We start from the raw sequence: 19346 nt of genomic DNA, 5'->3' as shown, positions 1-19346 counted from the left end.
ACGTTCCATTCCAACGCCTTTAAAAATGACTACTGAATAGGAAAGAAAAACGCATTAATTATCTGTAAAAAGCTCCGTTTTCTGTGTAACAAGCATTGGCAAAGTCAATAGGGCTGACATTGGCTGGCAGCCTTTTGCCTTTGTTAGTGCCTGTTGTGCTTTGTCATGGTTTTTGCAAAACATTATTGTTAGGAAAGCTCCTGGGCCCTCCTCAAACTAATAATAAATAGTGTCTAAAGGCAAAAAAAAGTTTGGTCTAAGAAAGCACATATTACTATAATTGTCCCTAGAACTGAACACAACTATTTTTGTGTCTGGAAGTGCTCGTTGTGAAAGAGCAGAATGTTGCCACTTACATTGCGGTTAGCCAGCAGCTAAAGTGAGCTTACTTACTGCCCCATGCGGTATGCTGTAATGGGCAGAAGAGAAACATGACTGACACAATAACAGACCAATGGATGAAGAGGGCTGGGTGAAAGCTCCTATAAATAGATACACATATAAGTTTAGTGAAATCAGAAAAAGGAGGATGAGGTAGGTGATATCACAAGGTCAATATTTCAAAGACAATCTATTTTCACAGCACACAGAAGGATGAAATAAAAACATGAAATTGCACCAACAAGCAGCCTGCCTCATAGACTCCGACTCCATCTTCAAAGTAGGAAGCTTAAAAATTGAGAACTGGTTTAAGTAATCGTTTCCCTCTGAAATATGTAAAAATATATTAAACTACCAATGGCCTTTGCACTGGACGGTATCCTACAACTCCCTTCGTGCCAGCAAATTACTACGCTCTGTTGGTCTGCTTCCCCACTTCATCATACTTGCATACATAGACGTTATTTAGGGGTTGCCGGGGGTCGCAGCTGCGACCTTTGGCTTGCTTCATGGAACCCCTAGCACTGCATTTGTAACCCCTGGCCTCAGAAGGGGCTATATCAATGCCAGGAACACAGGAGCAGATTGTCCCTATGAACACTGATTGGGGAATCGGGGATACAATCTCCTTGTTTTTGTCAATTTTATATTACCCTAATAGTGAATAGCATTCACTATTGGGGTACTAATAAATGGTATACATGTCGCTGGAATATGACCCTCCCTGGCAGCTGAGGTAAGTAACAAATGCTTTTAAATGTGTGTTGTGCGCATGCAAGCAGGCGAGTGTGTTTATGTGCGAGATAATGTATGTATGTGTGTGTGAGTGAATGTAAAGGTCAACTGGTGTGCTATCACTTTCGCCAACCCTGGCCTTTTGATGAACAGCCGCCCAGGCTTACATACCTGGATTTCTCATACTCGATGCCAAGAAAAGGCACTGCATTCAAAAGTGGCCTGTTTCGAAATCGCCAATCCATTCAAAGCAAGAAAAGTAAACACAACTTTAAAAAGTGTCAGTCTCACTTTGTAACCCGTTAGTTAACTACTGTCATCGTCCTCTTGAAAGTGACCCTAAAACTGATAGCCAAAGAGGCGCTAAAAGGAGGCCAAAAAGAAGGTTCCACCTCTACTCCAAATTATACTCAGCAGCAGTGCTCTGGCCATCCTACTGAGCCCCAATTCCATCCCTACATAACCATACATCTTTACAGCAGTGGAAAGGTTACAGTTCAGAGGCCTTAAAGCAAATCAAAGGTATTTTTAATCCATTCTTTACAAATACCAAGTAAGGCTTGGAGCACCCAACACGTCGCCAAAGCCATTTTTGCACCCACTCTTTCCTCTTCGCAGAGAAAGGTGACCTTTCTTCACCAAAGATTGACACCTCTCTTGGGCTCCTACTTTCTTCATCCTGATGACTCTCTGATCAACTTCCTGCAGCACAGCACATCACTAAAATCCATGAAACAATCAACAACCTTTCCTCTCCCCTCATTTCAATTACGGAAATGTGGCTAACACCTCTTTTCTAATAGCGTCACACACTCGCTGTTTCACTCTTCTTAATACAGACTACTATGGCATGGCGGTGACCTTGTCCTACTATGACTCTACTTTGGAGTCATTAGAATATCTTTCCATTGAATTAATCTATTTTGCGTGCTTGTAGACTACTTGCGGTTTCCCCTGAAAAATTGCATTAGAGGTTCTTTAAATAAATTTTGATTCATCAAAAATATTCTTAAATATTTACTGCACTTAATATATTTGGATACGCACATTGTTAATTTCAAAAGAGGCATTGCCGCTGGCAATTGTTTTGTTTTTTGTACATGTGTTTTCTCGATCGTCGCGAAGACATACAGAACCTGAACTGGATGGGCAGCAGCAGAGCAAGCTTCACTGACACGCAGACCACAGGTACAAATGGGCACCAGCACTGTAAGCGTCCCTCACATGCACATAATTAGCACGACCTGGAAAGTAGCAGTGCAAGATTATGAATATACGTGCTCACTTACTCACACCAATAATACACCCACACACACACACCAATGCCAGGGAAAGGTAAATATCATTGTTGACTGCAGTACATTTTGTGCCATCCTCTAGGTATATGGAGAAAACATCACTTCAGGCCTACCTGTGAGATCAGACTAGTGACGTTCTAAACCTGTAGGCATACGTGTCAGAATATTTTTTTACAGAAAGAACCTTACTTTTAAAAATTAAATTAGACACTCCTAAGTAGGCCTTGTAGTCTACAAGCTAGGGTGCATATAAATTAAAACAGGTAAGTGCAAGAATTTAGTTTTGGCATGTTGCTACCGTGACTTACCACAAAAGATATTTTCACTTAACGATGGCTGATCCGGTGAAGAAAACTAAAGGGAATTAAAATATTATTTTTGATTGCACTTGTTTGGGATAATCTGCAGAAATAAAGCAACCACTGTTTTAATGTTTATTAAAAACTCAATTAAATGGTAAAGTTGGACTTCTGAAAAATATATGTGAAAAATAATGTAACTAATGATTACAAAGAGAGACTTTGTCTCCCTGACACTCCAATGGCTAAGTAGCATTAAAATGCCAGGAGCTGGCCCTGTCACTGCATCCCCACAATGAGGTGTAAAAACTGCTCCTAGATCAGAAACAATGTGATTGGCCTTTTGGCAGGAAGTAGCTAAGTGTGGGGTATGTGACTTGTCTCCGCTCAGGAAAAGTAGATGGGAAGAGTGCCGGAGCTTTATTAACATGAAAGGAATCAGAGGCCTTACCATTAATATTTAAGAGTAAAGAAAAACTGGTGAAGAGAAATCTTTGTCCTTGGTCCAAATGTAGCCAGCTTCATATCAGCTCAGTGGGAAGGGGAGCTGGTTCTAGACTGGTCCTAGAACCAGTTTGGTGTGGTTGAAGAAAAGTGGACTGCTCATTTATACAGACAGCCTCTTGGCTGGGACATCAGCCACCTCAAAGGGCAGAAGGTTTCTAAAATGTTGGATTCTACTCAGAATAGTGCACTGTGGCATAGTTTGCTTAAAGGCAAAAAGGATGTGTTGTGAATATAGAATTGTTTGCCCTTGGGAACCTTTTTCTCAATGGGTAGGGAGTGTCTGTAAGGCACACCCACTAACTTGCTAGTGACTCCTACAAAAGTGGCACCTCATTCATATCTCATGAGACAACTTTCTGGACCTCAAGAAGAAAAGAAGCAAACTGGACTTGCTATCTGTGACCTGTATGGAGACCCGAAGGGCTGGACTTGTTCCCATGTGTACCCAGGACTGAGAAATGGACTCCAATGATAGAATGGCTGACCTCCTGTGCAGAGCAAAAGAGAACTAGACATGTTATCTGTGACCTGGGGCCAGATGTACTCAAATCCGATTTTGCGAATTGGAAATTGCGAGTCGGTGTGACTCGCAATTTCCGATTTCCAAAATCGGATGCAGAACAGTGTCTCAGACACTGTCTGCGAATCTCAATGGGGTCGCAAAGACCCACCTCATTAATGTTAATAAGGTGGGTCGCATTTTGCGACCCCATTGAGATTCCCTGCACTCACAGGGATGGTGGCCAGCTGGAGACAGCAGACCTCCATGTCTGTGACTGCTTTTTAAATAAAGCAGTTTTTTTTTGTTTGTATTGCAGCCCGTTTTACTTAAAGGAAAACGAGTTGCAATACAAAAAAATAACGAAACCATTTGGTTTCGGTTTTTCAGAATAGAAAAAACTCTGGAAAAACATTAATTGGGACATTCACAAAGGGGAAGGGATCCCTTGGGGACCCATTCCCTTTTGCGAATGGGTTACCACCAGTGTGACACTGGTGGTAACTGCGAATTGCTTTGCGACCGCGTGCGCGGTCACAAAGCAATTCTGCATTGCGGTGCCAGTCGCAAATAGGAAGGGAACACCCCTTCCTATTTGCGAGTCGCATTCCCATTTTGCGAGTCCGTACTGACTCGCAAAATGGGAATGTGCATCGCGATGCGCGTTTTGCATGGCGCAAACTGCGATTTTTGCAGTTTCCGCCATGCAAAACACTTCCTACATCTGGCCCTTGGTGTGGAGACTCGAGGGGCTGGACTTGCTCCCATATGTGCCCAGGACTGAGAAATGAAGTCCAAGGGTCAATTGGCTGAGCTCCTGTGTAGTTACAGGAACATAAGCTGCAAAAGACCCTTTTCTGGACATGACCAGCTAACCTGTAGCTACGGGACTTGGACTAGGCCCTGCTAGTGGCCTCTACTAGAGTGAGTGTTGGCCCCTAAGTGCTGCTACTGAGGTCCTTGGATCCTAAGAACAGACGAGGTGGAACTGTTTCAGAAAGTCTAAACTTGTCTAGTTTTGGTCTTCCAAGTCCTCTGGAAAGTCTACGGGACCTCGCAGCAAAGGTGTTCGATTTTGAGAGGACTTTGTTTGATTCAGCTTCCACACTTGACCCGCTGGAGGATTTTGACCTCCAAAAAGACACTAAATCCAAAGTGAGACATCTTGACTAGAGGAAAGTGCAAAAAGTATATGACCGACAAGAGGACTTTGATTAGTGCAAAATTTGAACTTTCCTCCTCCAAACTTTTGAACAGTGGAAACAGTGGGACCTCCTGCAATCAGAATTCAGGAGAGCTTCACTGGATACACCCTGCAAACTTACCCCACTGAAGCATTTCGACTCCCATTACAGAGACTAAGTCACAAGGTAAAAGCTTTGACTGGGATGCCCATCTGGTGTATTCAACCACTGATCCATCATGGTGGCCCTGAAATTGTGCATAGGTCCCTGGGGGGGTTGGCCTAAGACTTTTAAAATTCATATCTGTAGTTCCACCTATTGGATTTTTATCATTATTGTGTTATATGTCTGTGGCAGTGGGCGTAGCGGTAATGACAGATGAGACAACTCAGGAAAATTAGTTCGGTGACAGTTGTGTATTTTATTGGTACCTCACAAGTCCTATCTATCAGTCTATGAGTCTTTTTCTCCCTCTCTTTCTAAGTATAATAATTGTTGCTTTCCTCTTCTTTTTCCAGGTCTTCTGGGGTCCCGTCAAAGTTCTCGTGGTGGAAACGTCATCGTCGGGAACACCGGGGAAAGAAAGAAGGTAAGGTAAGTTGTAACTTCTGGGTTTATTGTTTGGATGGGTGTGGTACGGGAGAGGGTTTTAGAGAGGGTTTTATGAAATAGTGAGGAAAGGGTGTATTGGGGGAAAAAGGGGCACCCAGTAGTGCAACAACCGCAGAGAATTAGGTCCCACTACAGGAGATGTCAAACCTCCACCCCTCTCACCATCTCTTAAAGTTAAGTGTGGATATTAATGAAAAAGAAAAAAAAACAATATCACTCTTAGCAATTGTGGCTTCTATCTCCTGACAGTTCCAAGGACAGTAGATGAGGGAATCATGCATAGGAAAATTAATTATTTAAAAAACGGTTTGTGCCCATGATTTTCTTTAAGTCCCTTCCTCCCTTGTTTCCCCCCCCCATCAACCCTTTCTTCCCTCTCTCCCCCTCCTCCTTCCCCACTAGAACGTTTAGTCTGCTCTGTAAGCAGGACCGTACCGGCTGGAGAAACGCCCCTCCAGGAATGTGGCAGAGTCTTTTTGTTTCTGGGCTCTCTCCGTCGAGATCTTCAGTGGGGGTCAGCTGTCCCGGGCGGCTCTCCTCTTCGCTTGGTCTTCCGTGCTGCCTCTCTCCCGTCACGGCGTCTTCCTGGTCCGGATTATCTCCCGTTTGCGCGTCGTCCTCGTCCGTCTTCGTTCTTCCGCTCCCATCGTCCTCTCTCTCCCGCAACCGTTCTGCGGGCTTTTCTACTGTGGGAATCCAGATTCCTGTTCCGCCCTTGTGGTGCCCCCGGGGCATCGATTTCTATGCGGGCCGCCATTGTTGGTAGCCGGGTGTTCCGGCACCCGGCTACATCGCCTTAACAAGTATTTAGAAGTTTTAGAGTTCAGTGGTGGGATTTTTAATGCGTTTGAACTTTTTAATTGTTTTGGTGGTGCTAAATACACATCAGTCATAATGTAACATCTGATGTTTTGTGTCCAGTTCTTGAGAACACCTGTGGTGTTGTCTGTCCATTTCTGGAGGCCACTGCTAACCTACTGTACCCTATTTTGGGGACCACATCTGGACTGCAGTTTAGGGTTATTTTATTGTTTTCACTTTATTCTGTTCAGAAAGGGCTTATTCCTAAGTGCTGCAAGGGGCACAATCACAAGCAGAGAAACTGGTACCTATCAATGATTGTGGAAGAGATGCATAGAGAAAGGTAGTTCCGATTTGCTAGGAAGAAGTGCCAACTATAAGGGAAAGAAGATGGGCTTTCAAAGACACATGAAAATGTGAAAAAGTAGTGATAACACATAGGCAGGGGAAAGATTGCTACAGAATAGGGTGAAAAGGGGCACAGGAATGAAATCAGTAAAATACATGAGGAGGAGGGGAAAAGCAGCTTACACTGGAGTGTGTAGTTGGTGGGATGGAATATATAACTGGACAAGAAAGGAGAATTCAGTGAGGAACAGATCATGGACACATTGAAGATAATATAGAGGAAAAGCAGCAGAAGACAGATTCTAAAAATCAGAAGAGAGCAAATCTTGTGAAGAATGTAGAGATAAATGCTTGATATCTGAGAAACAGTAAAAATACATGGGGTGAGAGGCAAGAGTTGAAAATGGCACCAGATTATGAGAAGAAGGGTAGAGTCAAATAAGAGAAGAGGGAGCAGTGAAGAATATGGGAATGCTGCAGGGAAGAAGAGAAGGGTAGTTTTAGATGGATTTAAGAGAAGTGCGTGCATGAGAGGACATCTGGGTGTTAATTTTTGAATGACAGGTACAGCTAGTATCGACAGAGGAGAGGGAAAAGAAGTGACCCCAGAGGTACACAATAACGAAGAGGAATAGGAGAGGAAGAAGGATTAGCAGGGTAGGAGTCGGAATGACAGGAAGAGATTAGGAAAGATCTCTGCCAGAAATTCCAGTGGTGCAGAGGGTAGAGAGTACAAATAAGAAGCCCACGGTTTGAAAACTGTGGATTAATCCAAAAAGAATACATATGACATTTTAATGGCCAGGAAGTGAGTGAAGACCAACAACAGCAACAGGCATTTGCAATGCAATAGGTCCCGCATTATCAAGAGTTAGAGCTGTTGGCATTGTAAATGATATTGACGACCTCATATTTGGGACCTTATAAGTATTTAGTCATGTGGCACATTAAACCTTTATCAAAAATAAACTGTGTTTGTGCATTCCTTCATACACATGGCACTAGACTATAATGTTCTGAACAGCCCCTACAGAGCACCACAGTAAAAATAGCATATGGAAGAAACATTGTCATGTAACCACATTTTCAGCCCCTAGATGGCATAATCACATAAAAAAGAATGATAAAGAACGTGGCAGTGTAACCATATAATCGGCCCCTTGAGGGCATAGTGTATGACACATTTTTAGGCCTAGTAGGCCTTTTAAATATCATTTATCTGTGATGTCAGTAGCACGAAGGTGCAGTGCCGCAGGTCGTTACTAGATGTTCCTATAGAGTTAACAGCAGAAGATGCAGTACCACTGGCCTGGCTGGATGTCCCTGTGGAGCCAAAAGCACTCAGAGTACAGTGTCACAGAACACTGCCAGAACTTCTTCTGATGTTAGTAGCTTAGAATGTCCCCCTGACCCGGAAATGGCTGGAGAAGTACCAAGTCCTCAGTGAAATGGCTGAAATAGTAAGCCATGCCCCACATTAAACCTTTATCAGAAATAAACTGTGTTTGTGCATTCCTTCATACACTTGGCATTAGACTGTAATGGTCCGAACAACCCCTACAGAGCCCCACATTAAAAACAGCATTTGGAAGAAATGTGGTAATGTAACTATATAGTCAGCTCCTAGAGGGCATAATCATGTGAAAAAAAGAATGACAAAGAACATTGTAGTGTAACCATATAATCAGCCCCTTGAGGGCATAGTGTATTACACATTTTCAGGCCTAGAAGGCCTTTTAAGCATTTAACTGTGGAGGCAGCAGCACAAGGGTGTAGTGCGGCAGGTTTTTACTAGATGTCCCTGTAGAGTCAATAGCAGAAGGTGCAGTACCAGTTGTTGTAGCTTGGCTAGATGCCCCTGTAGTGTCAACAGCAGAGGGTGCAGTAGCACTGGTGGTGGCCAGATACCCGTGTAGAGTCAACAGCAGAAGATGCAATACCACTGGCTGCAGCTAGATGTCCCTGTAGACTCAACAGCAAAAGGTGCAGTACCACTGCTTATTGCTAGATGTCCCTGTGGAGCAGCCAAAAGCATTCAGAGTACAGTGTCACAGAACATTGCCAGATCTTCTTGTGATGTCAGAAGCTCAGAATGTCCCCTAAGCCCGGAAACGGCTGGAGAAGTACCAGGTCCTCAGTGAAATATTTAGCCATGCAGTGCATTAAACTTTTATCAGAAATAAACTGTGTTTGTGCATACATTACACCTTTATCAGAAATAAACTGTGCTTGTGCTTTAGCAGAAGGTGCAATACCACTGGTCGTGCCTAAATGTCCCATCATCCTTCAGCCCTTGTCGAGCATAGTGCATTGTACACTTGCAGGCCAAGTGAGGCTTTCAGAATATTATTACAAACAAGGAACTTGTAACACAAACTCCTCTCAGCTGTAAAAAAAAAAAAGTGCCAGCAATAAGAAAATGTAAATATGCACTGAACGGTGGAAGAGGTTTTTATTTTTTTACCCCCTCTAACCTGGTGTTACCCATAAGATGGCCCGGACAGAAAGAGCACATCGTTCTGAATGATTTGGTGGTGGTTCCATTGCCCTAGGACCACCACAGGCTGAGTTATGGGCAAAAATGTGTTGTAAAAGGAATGCTTGTAAAGCATTACGGTGTGAGTTTCTGTGCATACATCAAACCTTTATCATAAATAAACTATGTTTGTGCATTAGCAGAAGATGCAGTCCCACTGGTCATGACTAGATGTCCCTGTGGAGCCTACTGAGTTAGTAGTGACTTGGGGCAATTATCATTCTTCAGCCCTTGGAGAGCATAGTGCATTACACATTTGTAGGCCAAACAAGGCCCTTATTATACAAACTCCTCCCAACTGTTAAAAGTTCCAGCTATAACAGAATTTAAATATGCATTGAATGGCGGAAGAGATTATGATTTTTGCCCCCCCCCTCTAACCTAATGTGACCCAAAAGACAGACAGAATGAGCATATCGTTCTGAATGTTTTGGTTGTGGTCCTATTGCCCCAAGACCACCAGAGGCTGAGTTATGGGCAAAAATGTGTTGTAAAAGGAATGCACGCAAAGCATTATGGGGTGAGTTTCCCTGAGTGCAGTGAATATTGTAGTATCGGCTCTCCCTCTGTGCAGGGACAGCCACCGTTGAGGATTCATTCCTGAGTCGATTTTATGCTATATAAAGCCACAAAACAATGTACAAAACACACACATGACACAACTACTTGTAATTACTAATTATGTAAAGTAAGGACCAAGTGAAGGGCAAACCCGGAAAAAGAACCCCAAACATTCCAGGTGTAATTAAACTGTACTTGGCCGGTGCTCCTCAGCCAAGTACAGGAAGTGACCAAGTGACCTATTAGCTGCCAAACCAGTTAGGAGGCAGCAAAACAAGAGCGACACTGCCTTCAACGTATGGTAAGCGGCAAGCAGCAGCACGAGGGAGCAAAGTCCTATACTCCGTCCAACAGGTCTTGCAGACAGCGCATGAGCGTTGTCTAGGCTCGACCTAGAAAAGTTGGATGGAAGTCTGACCAGAGAGGAAGAAAGAGGCAGGGAGTCTTGAGGAAAGTGGAAAGTTGGTGGTGCACAGTACTCCAAGAAGTTTGGAGAGAAAGGGGAGATGAGATATAGGATGGGAACTGGAGGGCAATGAAGGGTCAAGAGTGGGTTTTTCGAGAAGTGTGAAACAAAAGCGTGTTCAAAGGAAAAGAGGAAGTAACCAAATAAACGAGAAAGTTTAAAAGAATGGGAAGGAAGCTGGGAGAATAGGATAGAGCTCGGGCTAAGGAATATAGGGCCAGATGTATCAAAGGGTTTTACCCATTCTGTGTCTATGGGAAAATGCGTTGGTACATATGGCCCATCGTGACTGGTTCAGAAGGGCTGCAGTAGGGTTGGCGTGCTTAAGTCAAATTTTGGAGCCAGAAATACGATAGAACAAAGAAATAGGGTTCTGTTGAAGAAGAGACTGGAAAAAGAGTGAATGAAGACAAGTTAGAGCGTAAAAGAGGACGTTTTATATGAAGAAGTTTACAAAGTCAGAGAGAAAGAGGAACGGCATCTTGAGCTGGTATCAACTGTGCGCTAGCTCAGTGGATTAATGCAGCTGCTGAAAACAGCCTTTTGTCCATCAAATATAGGTAAGAGGGCACAGACGTGTGCCTTAAGAGGTTTTTTCAGCATGGAATGTAGTTGTAACGCAGGCGCGTGGTCTTGTGTACCTATTGCTTTTTTTTAGCAAAGCCCTGTTCTACGTGTAGGTTTTTGTTTTAAGGACCTTCTTGGAATAACGCCAACAGCAGTGAGTCAGAAGACTTATATCCAGGCTCCGGCCGCGTTTGTAGCAGAAAAGGACGGCAAAACTTTTCCACCCGCTCATAATGATTGGCTTTATTTAAGCCGCCTTGGCACTTAAGGTGCTTATGATCAGAGTACTGTGCACAATAACATTTTCACCCTCAAACTCGGAATTTGCTGACAGAGTCTCTGAAGCAGCCTAAAGGCAAACACGCCCCTGGGGCACAAATCTAAATAAATGCTAATTGGGTATTATACACTATATACAGAACAGGCAGAATCAGGAAGAGCCGAACAAATGACAGCAAGGAGGAGGTCGGTCTCAGAGTGGTAAAGCTCGTATCCGGCCGCCAGCTCCTACGCATATGGTTATTAAAACTGAGATAGGACTAGGAAGCACTGAGGAGTGACACGCTGCAGCCCCTCTCTGCTCCACGACAGTAAAATGCGATCTGTGGGGTTGGGAGGAGGGATTTAAGTAACAGAGACACGCGTAGGACCATACTTTTGTCGAAGTAGCGAGAACACGCCACTAGAAACACTTGATGGTCAATAAACTGAAAGATAAGCACTCGCAGACTTGTTTCGTTCCTAATTTAGCTGACATGCTACTTCCAGTAGATGATGGGTTTGCCTATAACGTGATCCACCCACCCCGAATAAGGCAATCTGCAGGGGCACCGCTTCAGAGGGGGAGTTACACCCCCCTAATAAATGTATTTTCTGGTAAGTAGTTGGGTGCAGGTGTTTGCAGTGTGGGTAGCGCACACATACTCTCTCCCTCTCGGTTTAGAAAGTCCTCAAGAAGATTGGTTATTTTGCAAATCATTGAGTTTTCTCTCTTAGTACTCCTTCCAATCCGCATTCCTCTCCCTTTCCACTGCGCCTTTGGCCCTTCTCATGCACCCTGCTTGTGTATAATGTATTTAAACATTATGTGCCAGCCCGATTAAAAAAATTGAAGCCCAACATCCCCAGCCCCCAATCTTACTGACCGAGCTAAGCCCATGGCAATCAACAAAGGAAGGATGCACAGTGTATCCAGCAACTTCCTGCAGAGTAGTGCATTTCTTTAAAGATACATTCCAATTGTTTTACCTACAGAGCCCTTTTTCGTGACACTCAACGCCAGCTGACCTTCAGTTTTCCAGCCCACTGCGTCCCCAGACACCTGCATTCACTATGCAGACAGACACTTCATTAAACTTCAGCTCCAAGGCTACTACGTTAACATCAAGTAAAATTTGGGTTTTAGGACCTACCCACAGGAAAGTCACAGTACATACATATATGTGCACACACATTTATATACATTGTTTGAATTTCAATTGTTACCACAGTCTCGCAGTTTAGTAGCAAAGTGCATGTAACCTGTATTTCATGATTCAAAACTGTAGTATGATAGCTCAACATGTCCATGTAGTTATTGTAAAGACACGTTTGCAATCTCCAGATTACAAGCCCTGATCTTGAGGAATAGTTCTGTGGATTATGTGCCAGAACCAAACATTTGGATGAGACCCACCTGGCATAAATTTGAATCCTTGTGGGACTAGTTGACCTTCCATTTTTAGGATGTTGATAAAATCAGTGACAATGAGTTGGGCGGTGATCGTATAAAGCGCAAAAAAACTATTAATTTTGTACTGTGTGCTATAGAAATGGTCATCAGTATAACTGCACACGCACACCTGCAAATGTGCAACTATGATGATGCAGTAGAGATGACTGAATGGTTGTGCTCTTTCCATGCCTGTAATCACCCACAAATTCTTCACTTTTAACTTCGAAATCCTTTTTATGGATCTGAACTAGATCTTTCACGCCCAGGTTGGCCATCTTGTGAAGTGACATTGCAGAGTGCAGCTGTGCATCTCCAGGTTCTCCAGTGGTCTCACGCATGCATTGGTGTCCAGCGGGGCCGCCTTTGGCTTATTACCTCTTACTACTGCGGACAACTCTGCTAAAACGCAGTAACTTTCTGCAGGTTAGAGTGAGCTCTCCTTCCTATCGCTAAACATGATTGGTTTTATAGCTTAAACCGAAGTGCAAGTCATGGCAGATCTGGAAGGGGAGTTTTGGCACACATTGCATGGACTTTATTCTGCTGCTCTCAGGACACACCCTCCATACTGCAACAGGATTCCACAAGGGAGAAGCCAGGAAATGGAAATACCCCTCACTTTACAGCTGCCACAAATAGCATCAAGAAAGTGAAGAAACCGAGCTGAGCCATTTCTAGAACAGCTTAGTTCACCCTTCCACCATCGCCCTCCATCCATCCACCCACCCATCTTCACATTCATCCTTTCATCTAACTTTTGACAATTTTATCTATCCTTTCACCTTTCCATCCAACCTTTCACACATGCATTTTTTCACCCACTCATCCTTTCACCCTTTCTGCCATACATTCACTTTTCCATCTAACTCTTTCACTCTTCCCTCATCCATTCTTTATCTCTTCCTCGCATATTTTCCCATTCCTTCTTTTCAACATTCCATTCCCCCTTCCTTACTTTCACTTCCCTCCTCCCCTTTTCCTTCTTTCTTTCTCACTTTCTATCTACTTATCTTTTTCATTTCTCCATCCTTACTTTTTTCTTCATCATTCTTTTCTCTGTCCCGCTTGATGTTTGTATTTTGATCTCTCTTGTACTCACTTTCTCCCTCTCATTTACCCCCACCTTCATGTTTTTTCTCTGTCTTCATTGTAGGTGGCAGCTCTTTGCCCGCAGTCCTTATTCTGTTTATTATTCTAAAGAGTTACAAAGTTACAAAATCAAGTAGACAATAAAGAACTAATCGGCCCAGTGGCAAAACCTGAGTTGGGGGCGCCAAGGTAGGGTGTTTATGACACCTCCTGTCGGCGACCGCCCCAAATTGTTAGGAACCTCGATATAGGGGACTCGGTTTAAGGAACACACTACCTTGATTTTTACCCTCACATACAGCTCGTGTGCTTTCTTCTGTACCCCAACAACCAAAGAAACTGTCAATTGTCCAACTAAATAACTTTTTAAACATACATTTGTATGTAATTCATTTTTAAATTAGACAGAGTAAAAAAGGTAGCATTCTTGCTTTCATTGTTGAAACAGCAATTTCAAGTATAGATTAAAAGATACTTTATGATTAGAACTATGTTTCTTAAGTTTCTGCAGCTGTGAATGGGCGTGTTGCTTTCATGGGCCGCCTTTGTACCTGTTTGGTGCTTGTTGGTGCAGCACCTACTGGCAGGTAGTTGTGATTCTCCTTTGGAATAAAATAACTTGTGTATCTGTAAAGCACATGCTCACCCTGAAGGGTTTCTCAGCTGTGAAATAACAGATGTTTACTGTTACCCACCTCAATGGTACTCATGCTATTGACCTCGGAAGGATGAAAGGCTAAGTGAAGCTGCTGAAATGGGAAACTATCCATAGGGTCAAACTTAGATCTATGCAGTGTATGTACTAGACCATGAAACTGCCACCTTTTAGGTGGGTGTGTGGGCAGTGGGTTACAAATGCCACAAAACTTCTCTAGGAAAACATGATAGGTCCAGATGGCTTAAAGAAAGAGCAAGAGTGCCAGAAGCTTCTTTCAGCACTGGCTACAAGAACTCCGATTTTCAACCCTGTGGTCTAAATCTGCGTTTGGAGGCCCAGGGACAATCTGAGAAACTTACCTTATTTAAAATGAAGGTTTGTCCATCTGTGGAATAGTTATGCTCAGGTGAATGTGGATGGATAAAAAAATCAGGCATGCTTCACACGGGCTTCAATATCTGCTCTACATCCCCTTAGCCCTGCTCCTGGAAGTGCATGTGTAATGACTTCATGACTGCCAAGGCTGTGCCCTCTGAGTTTCCACTGAACATGACTTCTGTTATTCCACTTAGGCCCGATTATAGAGAAATCAAGAAATCATTAAAACTATTTTTCCTCAAAATAGGCACAATAATATTTATTTTTTAACGGTTTTATTGGGCAATAAAGGCGATCATTACAGACACCAATAACAAGGGCGACATTATATTTCACCATGTTTTTGAATCACACCTGTGATCGAGTCGGTTGTAGGTATCTGCTAACTTTTCTGAGATCTGATACCTTCAGATTTGAGCGAATTCACTTTGTATATATTTCGTATGTAGCCCGGGTTAAAATTGTGAAGAATTCCTCGTTCTACACCTTAAAAAAAGTGTCTTATAAAACTCTGAGACATTCCGTGGGTCCCTCTGACTTATGGATTTCACTATAATAGTGACAGACCCCACACCACTCTCCAGAATGTTATCATTGCCAAGGCAACTCGGATTAAGCATGCACCTAAATAATAGATTGTGATAAATTAAAATCGTTACATGATTCAGGAGAAATAAACGAAATGTCTAATGACCAAGGTTATCAAAATAAATAACAGTTAGTACACTAAAAAGTTATTGAACTGACGAGTTTTAACGTCCAGCATTATAAAGGCAGTTTAACCTTTGCATTAATGACACATTTTATGTTACAACATAGTCAAATCAAATCAATTACTTGATTACGTGGAAATGGGGAGGTGGTTATGTGGGAAGATTGTCTATATCATGCTTTGAGAAAAGGAAAGTTATCTGGCATTATGCTGCACACTGATTAGCAGTATTATTTTGAACCTTTGGGCCAAGGGGTTATTTAGAGTTAGGGGTTTTGGGATAGTGGAAAAAATGGCGGTTATTGCATCTGCCAAAGTCTAAATAACCCACAACAGTTGTTGTTGAAATCTGCAAATAAAGCAGCAACCTATGTGGCAGAGGCTGTAAATCGATAATTATGTGGTAAAAGTCGCATCCACGGAATCCCGCAAGCCTGGCCGTTGTCCATGTTATGATCAGGAGTCTATTTCGTGGAAGGTAAATAAAACCCAATCATTCTAATTCCGACCATTTCCCTTTGTTAGCTGTGAACTGAAGAAGCAGATTGGATTCAACAATCTCACCACTCTACGGGCAGAAAGTGTATTTTTAACAATGTAAAGTCTGTTTTTTTCTCTAAAATTCCATATTGCTAACGACGTAATTAAGTACCTGATGTATGAAAAGGCAAGTTAAAAATAGTTGGTGGAAATTGTGCACCGACTTAGTATAACCTGCCTTTCATTTCGCAATGTGATCTATGTACTCACAGGTCTCCGCACAAAATGTCTGTCACAGAACGACAGACCTGGTGAATATTAATTAAGGACGCTGCTGGTTGCACCCCAATTGTGATTGACAACGAACACAAGGATGGTGGCCTGCAAGGAGCAGTAGACCACCAGCCCCGCTGCGTTCGAATTCCAAAACGGGAAACGTTTTTTTAAAGCAGTCAGCGTGTTCCTAGAAAGAACAGGTGTTTTAGAAATGAAAAGGTTTTCAGTTTACACATACATCATATGGAGCATGTATTACTTCCCCAGACCACTGCCTATACCCTCGGAGGCTGCTTTACACCATGCCCAACGGGGACAGCTTTTCTTTTGGAAATCAGTTACAAACTCATTTGGGGGTGTCACTAACTTTTCTGGTTTGTAAATGCAACTGTGGTCACACACCATTAATACATCGCATCACGGTTTGAAATTAGGAGGGCATGCCTCATCATCACACGAGCCCCCCCCCCGCCACCCCCCCCCCCCCCCGCAATTGCAATCTGGAATGCATCACAATAACCCTTCTATGATTCAGAAAGGCTTTTACGATTTATAAAAGCAGTTTAGTACAGTGCAAAAAAAAAAAAAGCATATTCTGTGGCCATAAACCCCGTGTTTTTGCGAATCGTAGGGGTTGTGACTGCAAAATGGTTCGGAACCACAAGCCCGTACTCTTGTTCTTTTCTTTTTACTGCAGACAATCAAAGAGTCCCATATTCTTAAACATGTGATATAATATACACACAACCGGCAAGGTGTAAGATGGTCCTGCATCACCATTTCGGGGGTCTGGTGATATCTACTAACTGCGTGACCTTTGGCCTCGTTACTTATGATGTCACTAAGATGTTGATAGCAATATTGGCTCATAATACACGGCCCCCATCGTGGATCCTATCTATATGTTTTTTTTCCTGTTGTATATTACTTGTGTTGCGTTTTGTCCCGTATGCATTATGTTTATATCCATGTGTTCTACATTTACAAGTTAGGAATTGCTTAGATATATTTTACTATGTAGTTGATTTACGTTGTATGCACTTTATTCTCACGCAGAACCGTGAGGTGCACAGAAGAGCTGACTTGGGCCTGTCACGGGCGCGGGATGGAGGGTGTAATGGGTCCACGAGCAGCTGGCACGGCCACCGTAGAAAAGGCTGCCTTGAGCTAGCAGCAACAAGGGAGGGCTGGCACCAAAGCAGGAGTCTGCGGGCACGAGTACAGGGGGTGCCCGCGCAAGCGCCACCGAACTGAAGTGACTCTGGATGGACTAGAGATTCCTGGAAGGGGTGATACGAATGCACGAGGCGGAGGGTACAAACAAAGGAGAGGGTGCTAAGCGCTCGAGGGGTTGACATGAGTTCACGCGAGGAACTGCAGTGCCACAGGAGGGAGGGGCTGCCATGGGCTGGCACATTAAAGATAAATGCTGGCAGGCGCCCAGGGGAGTGCCGGCAAAAGCGTAGGAGGTGAGTCTTTGGCTACGTAAAACTTGCCGGACGATGGCGGGCCACGAGGAAAAGAGGGGTTGGTAGCAGTGCTTGAAATGGAAAAAATAAAGTGCCGGTACTCTGTGCCAGAGTACCTGCTTGTTTCTGAGAAGTGCCGGCACTCTCCAATTAAAAGTATTGCGTTTTTCTTGAGATGTGCCGGTACTCTCCCTCTCAAAATAAAAAAGTGTCGGTACTCAGTACCGGACCATTTAAAGCACTGGTTGGTAGCACAACCGAGACTGGCAGAGGAAGTGGGGTGGGGGTGTTGGGTTTACCAGAGCACGGTATGGTCACAGTTCTGAAGACGGGGGGCTGGTACCACTACAGGAAAGTTTGGACGAGAAGCGTGCGGTCGGGCAGGGGGCGGAAAGGGCTGGTAGCAGTAGACGATGGTTGACACAGGCATGGGAGAGTGTGTGGCATAGGCGAAGCTGGCACGGGCATTACCGGAGGCTTCCGTGGACACTAGAGCGGTTGGCATGGGGCAGACTACCCTGGCTGGCGCGAGCACTTTAGGAACAGACACAGGGGACCAGCAGGGGCACGAAGCTGACACGGGCACGTTACTGGTACTGGCAGAGCGGGAGTGCGCTGGTGCCAGGACTCCAATGGGGAGAAAGGTGTTTAGAATGTGCGGGCTGGGGGGCGCCTCAGACCGGCAACGCGAGGATTGGTGCCAGACCGCCCCCTCCCTGTAAGCAGTGCCCCCCCCCCCCCCCGTCGCTATCCTCATGTGACGGTGACTTTGCAGAAAGGGCTTCTAGTGATGCTGACTGTACACAGATGAGCAGTCCCAGAGCGCCCCCTGTGGCCGGCCAGCGATGCAGCAGGTTGCTTGGTCAAAGTGACCCGCAGGGGATGCTACGAGTAAGAGGATCGCTGCCCAGCTCCGCGTCTCTCGCCAGAGTAAAGCGCATCCCTGGTTCTTGTAAATGAGGTCAGAACAAGATGAGATTCGGTCTTACACTTCCAGCTATACACGATTCACACACTCACTTACCGGCTCCTGGCGACCTTCTGCGGTCACAGCAGCACAGCCAGCCGCCGTAGGCCTCAGTGCCCCCGGGTGGCACACTCTCCGGCAGCACCAGGACCAATTCTGCCTCTCCGGACTCCCGGCGCTGCCAGGAGGACCCCGGAGGGTGCCCTTCGGCAGATCTCTTCCTGACGGCCGCCGCCCTCGGAGGGCTCTCTGGCGCGGCTCGGTCCTCCTCCTCGCCGTCCTCCCAAGCCTGATCAGTGCCCATGTTCCCGGCGGCGGTGTGTGCTCGCCGCCTGGCAGCCCTGTCTGCAGTGACGCGCGAGGAGCCCGGCACCCGGCTTACATTACAGGCGGCGGCCTCACGGCGCGCCAGACTGCGCCGTGCAGACAGCAGAGAGCAACAGGCCGGAGAGACAGCCCAGCTCCCCAGGCAGCTCCTCCCGCCCCTAGAGACAGCCCCGACTTTAGGTGTTACCTGCAGCTCGCAGGTGGGTTGGCGCACCTTTCTTAGACAGCGGTGATGGCCATTGGTTTACTTTGCGTATTCTGGACCAGCCAAGAGTTGGCAGTTGCAAAAAAATGTGTGTAAAATTCTTACGATTTTTTTGTAACATGGCAATTATTCATCTGTTTGCTGTCATAATCATCCCGAAACAATTTAGGCAGCTTTCAGACATTTGTAACTGATTTCTTTATGTCTTTGAAGTTTTAGGTTTATGTTTCAGACGGGAAAAAATAACAGGTTTCACCGGCTTTCTCTATATTGTTTC

The 19346-nt window shown here is 44.6% G+C and overlaps 1 protein-coding gene across 1 annotated transcript in view; it reads right to left on the bottom strand.

Moving 5' to 3' along the window:
* The window catches only part of SLC35G1 (solute carrier family 35 member G1), an 86088-nt gene extending 67130 nt beyond the window's left edge, over positions 1 to 18958 (bottom strand). Inside the window, exon 1 of the mRNA XM_069239846.1 lies at positions 18595 to 18958. Within this exon, the coding sequence (XP_069095947.1) occupies positions 18595 to 18841 (247 nt within the window). The 5' untranslated portion in view covers positions 18842 to 18958. The remainder of the gene's footprint in view (positions 1 to 18594) is intronic.
* Between the last annotated feature and the right edge of the window lie 388 nt (positions 18959 to 19346).

The sequence above is a fragment of the Pleurodeles waltl genome, chromosome 6 (genome assembly GCF_031143425.1).
Source record: "Pleurodeles waltl isolate 20211129_DDA chromosome 6, aPleWal1.hap1.20221129, whole genome shotgun sequence".
NCBI classification, from domain to species: Eukaryota; Metazoa; Chordata; class Amphibia; order Caudata; family Salamandridae; genus Pleurodeles; species Pleurodeles waltl.
The sequence above is the reverse complement of the archived record's forward strand: the minus strand, read 5'-3'. Positions and strand labels throughout refer to the sequence as shown.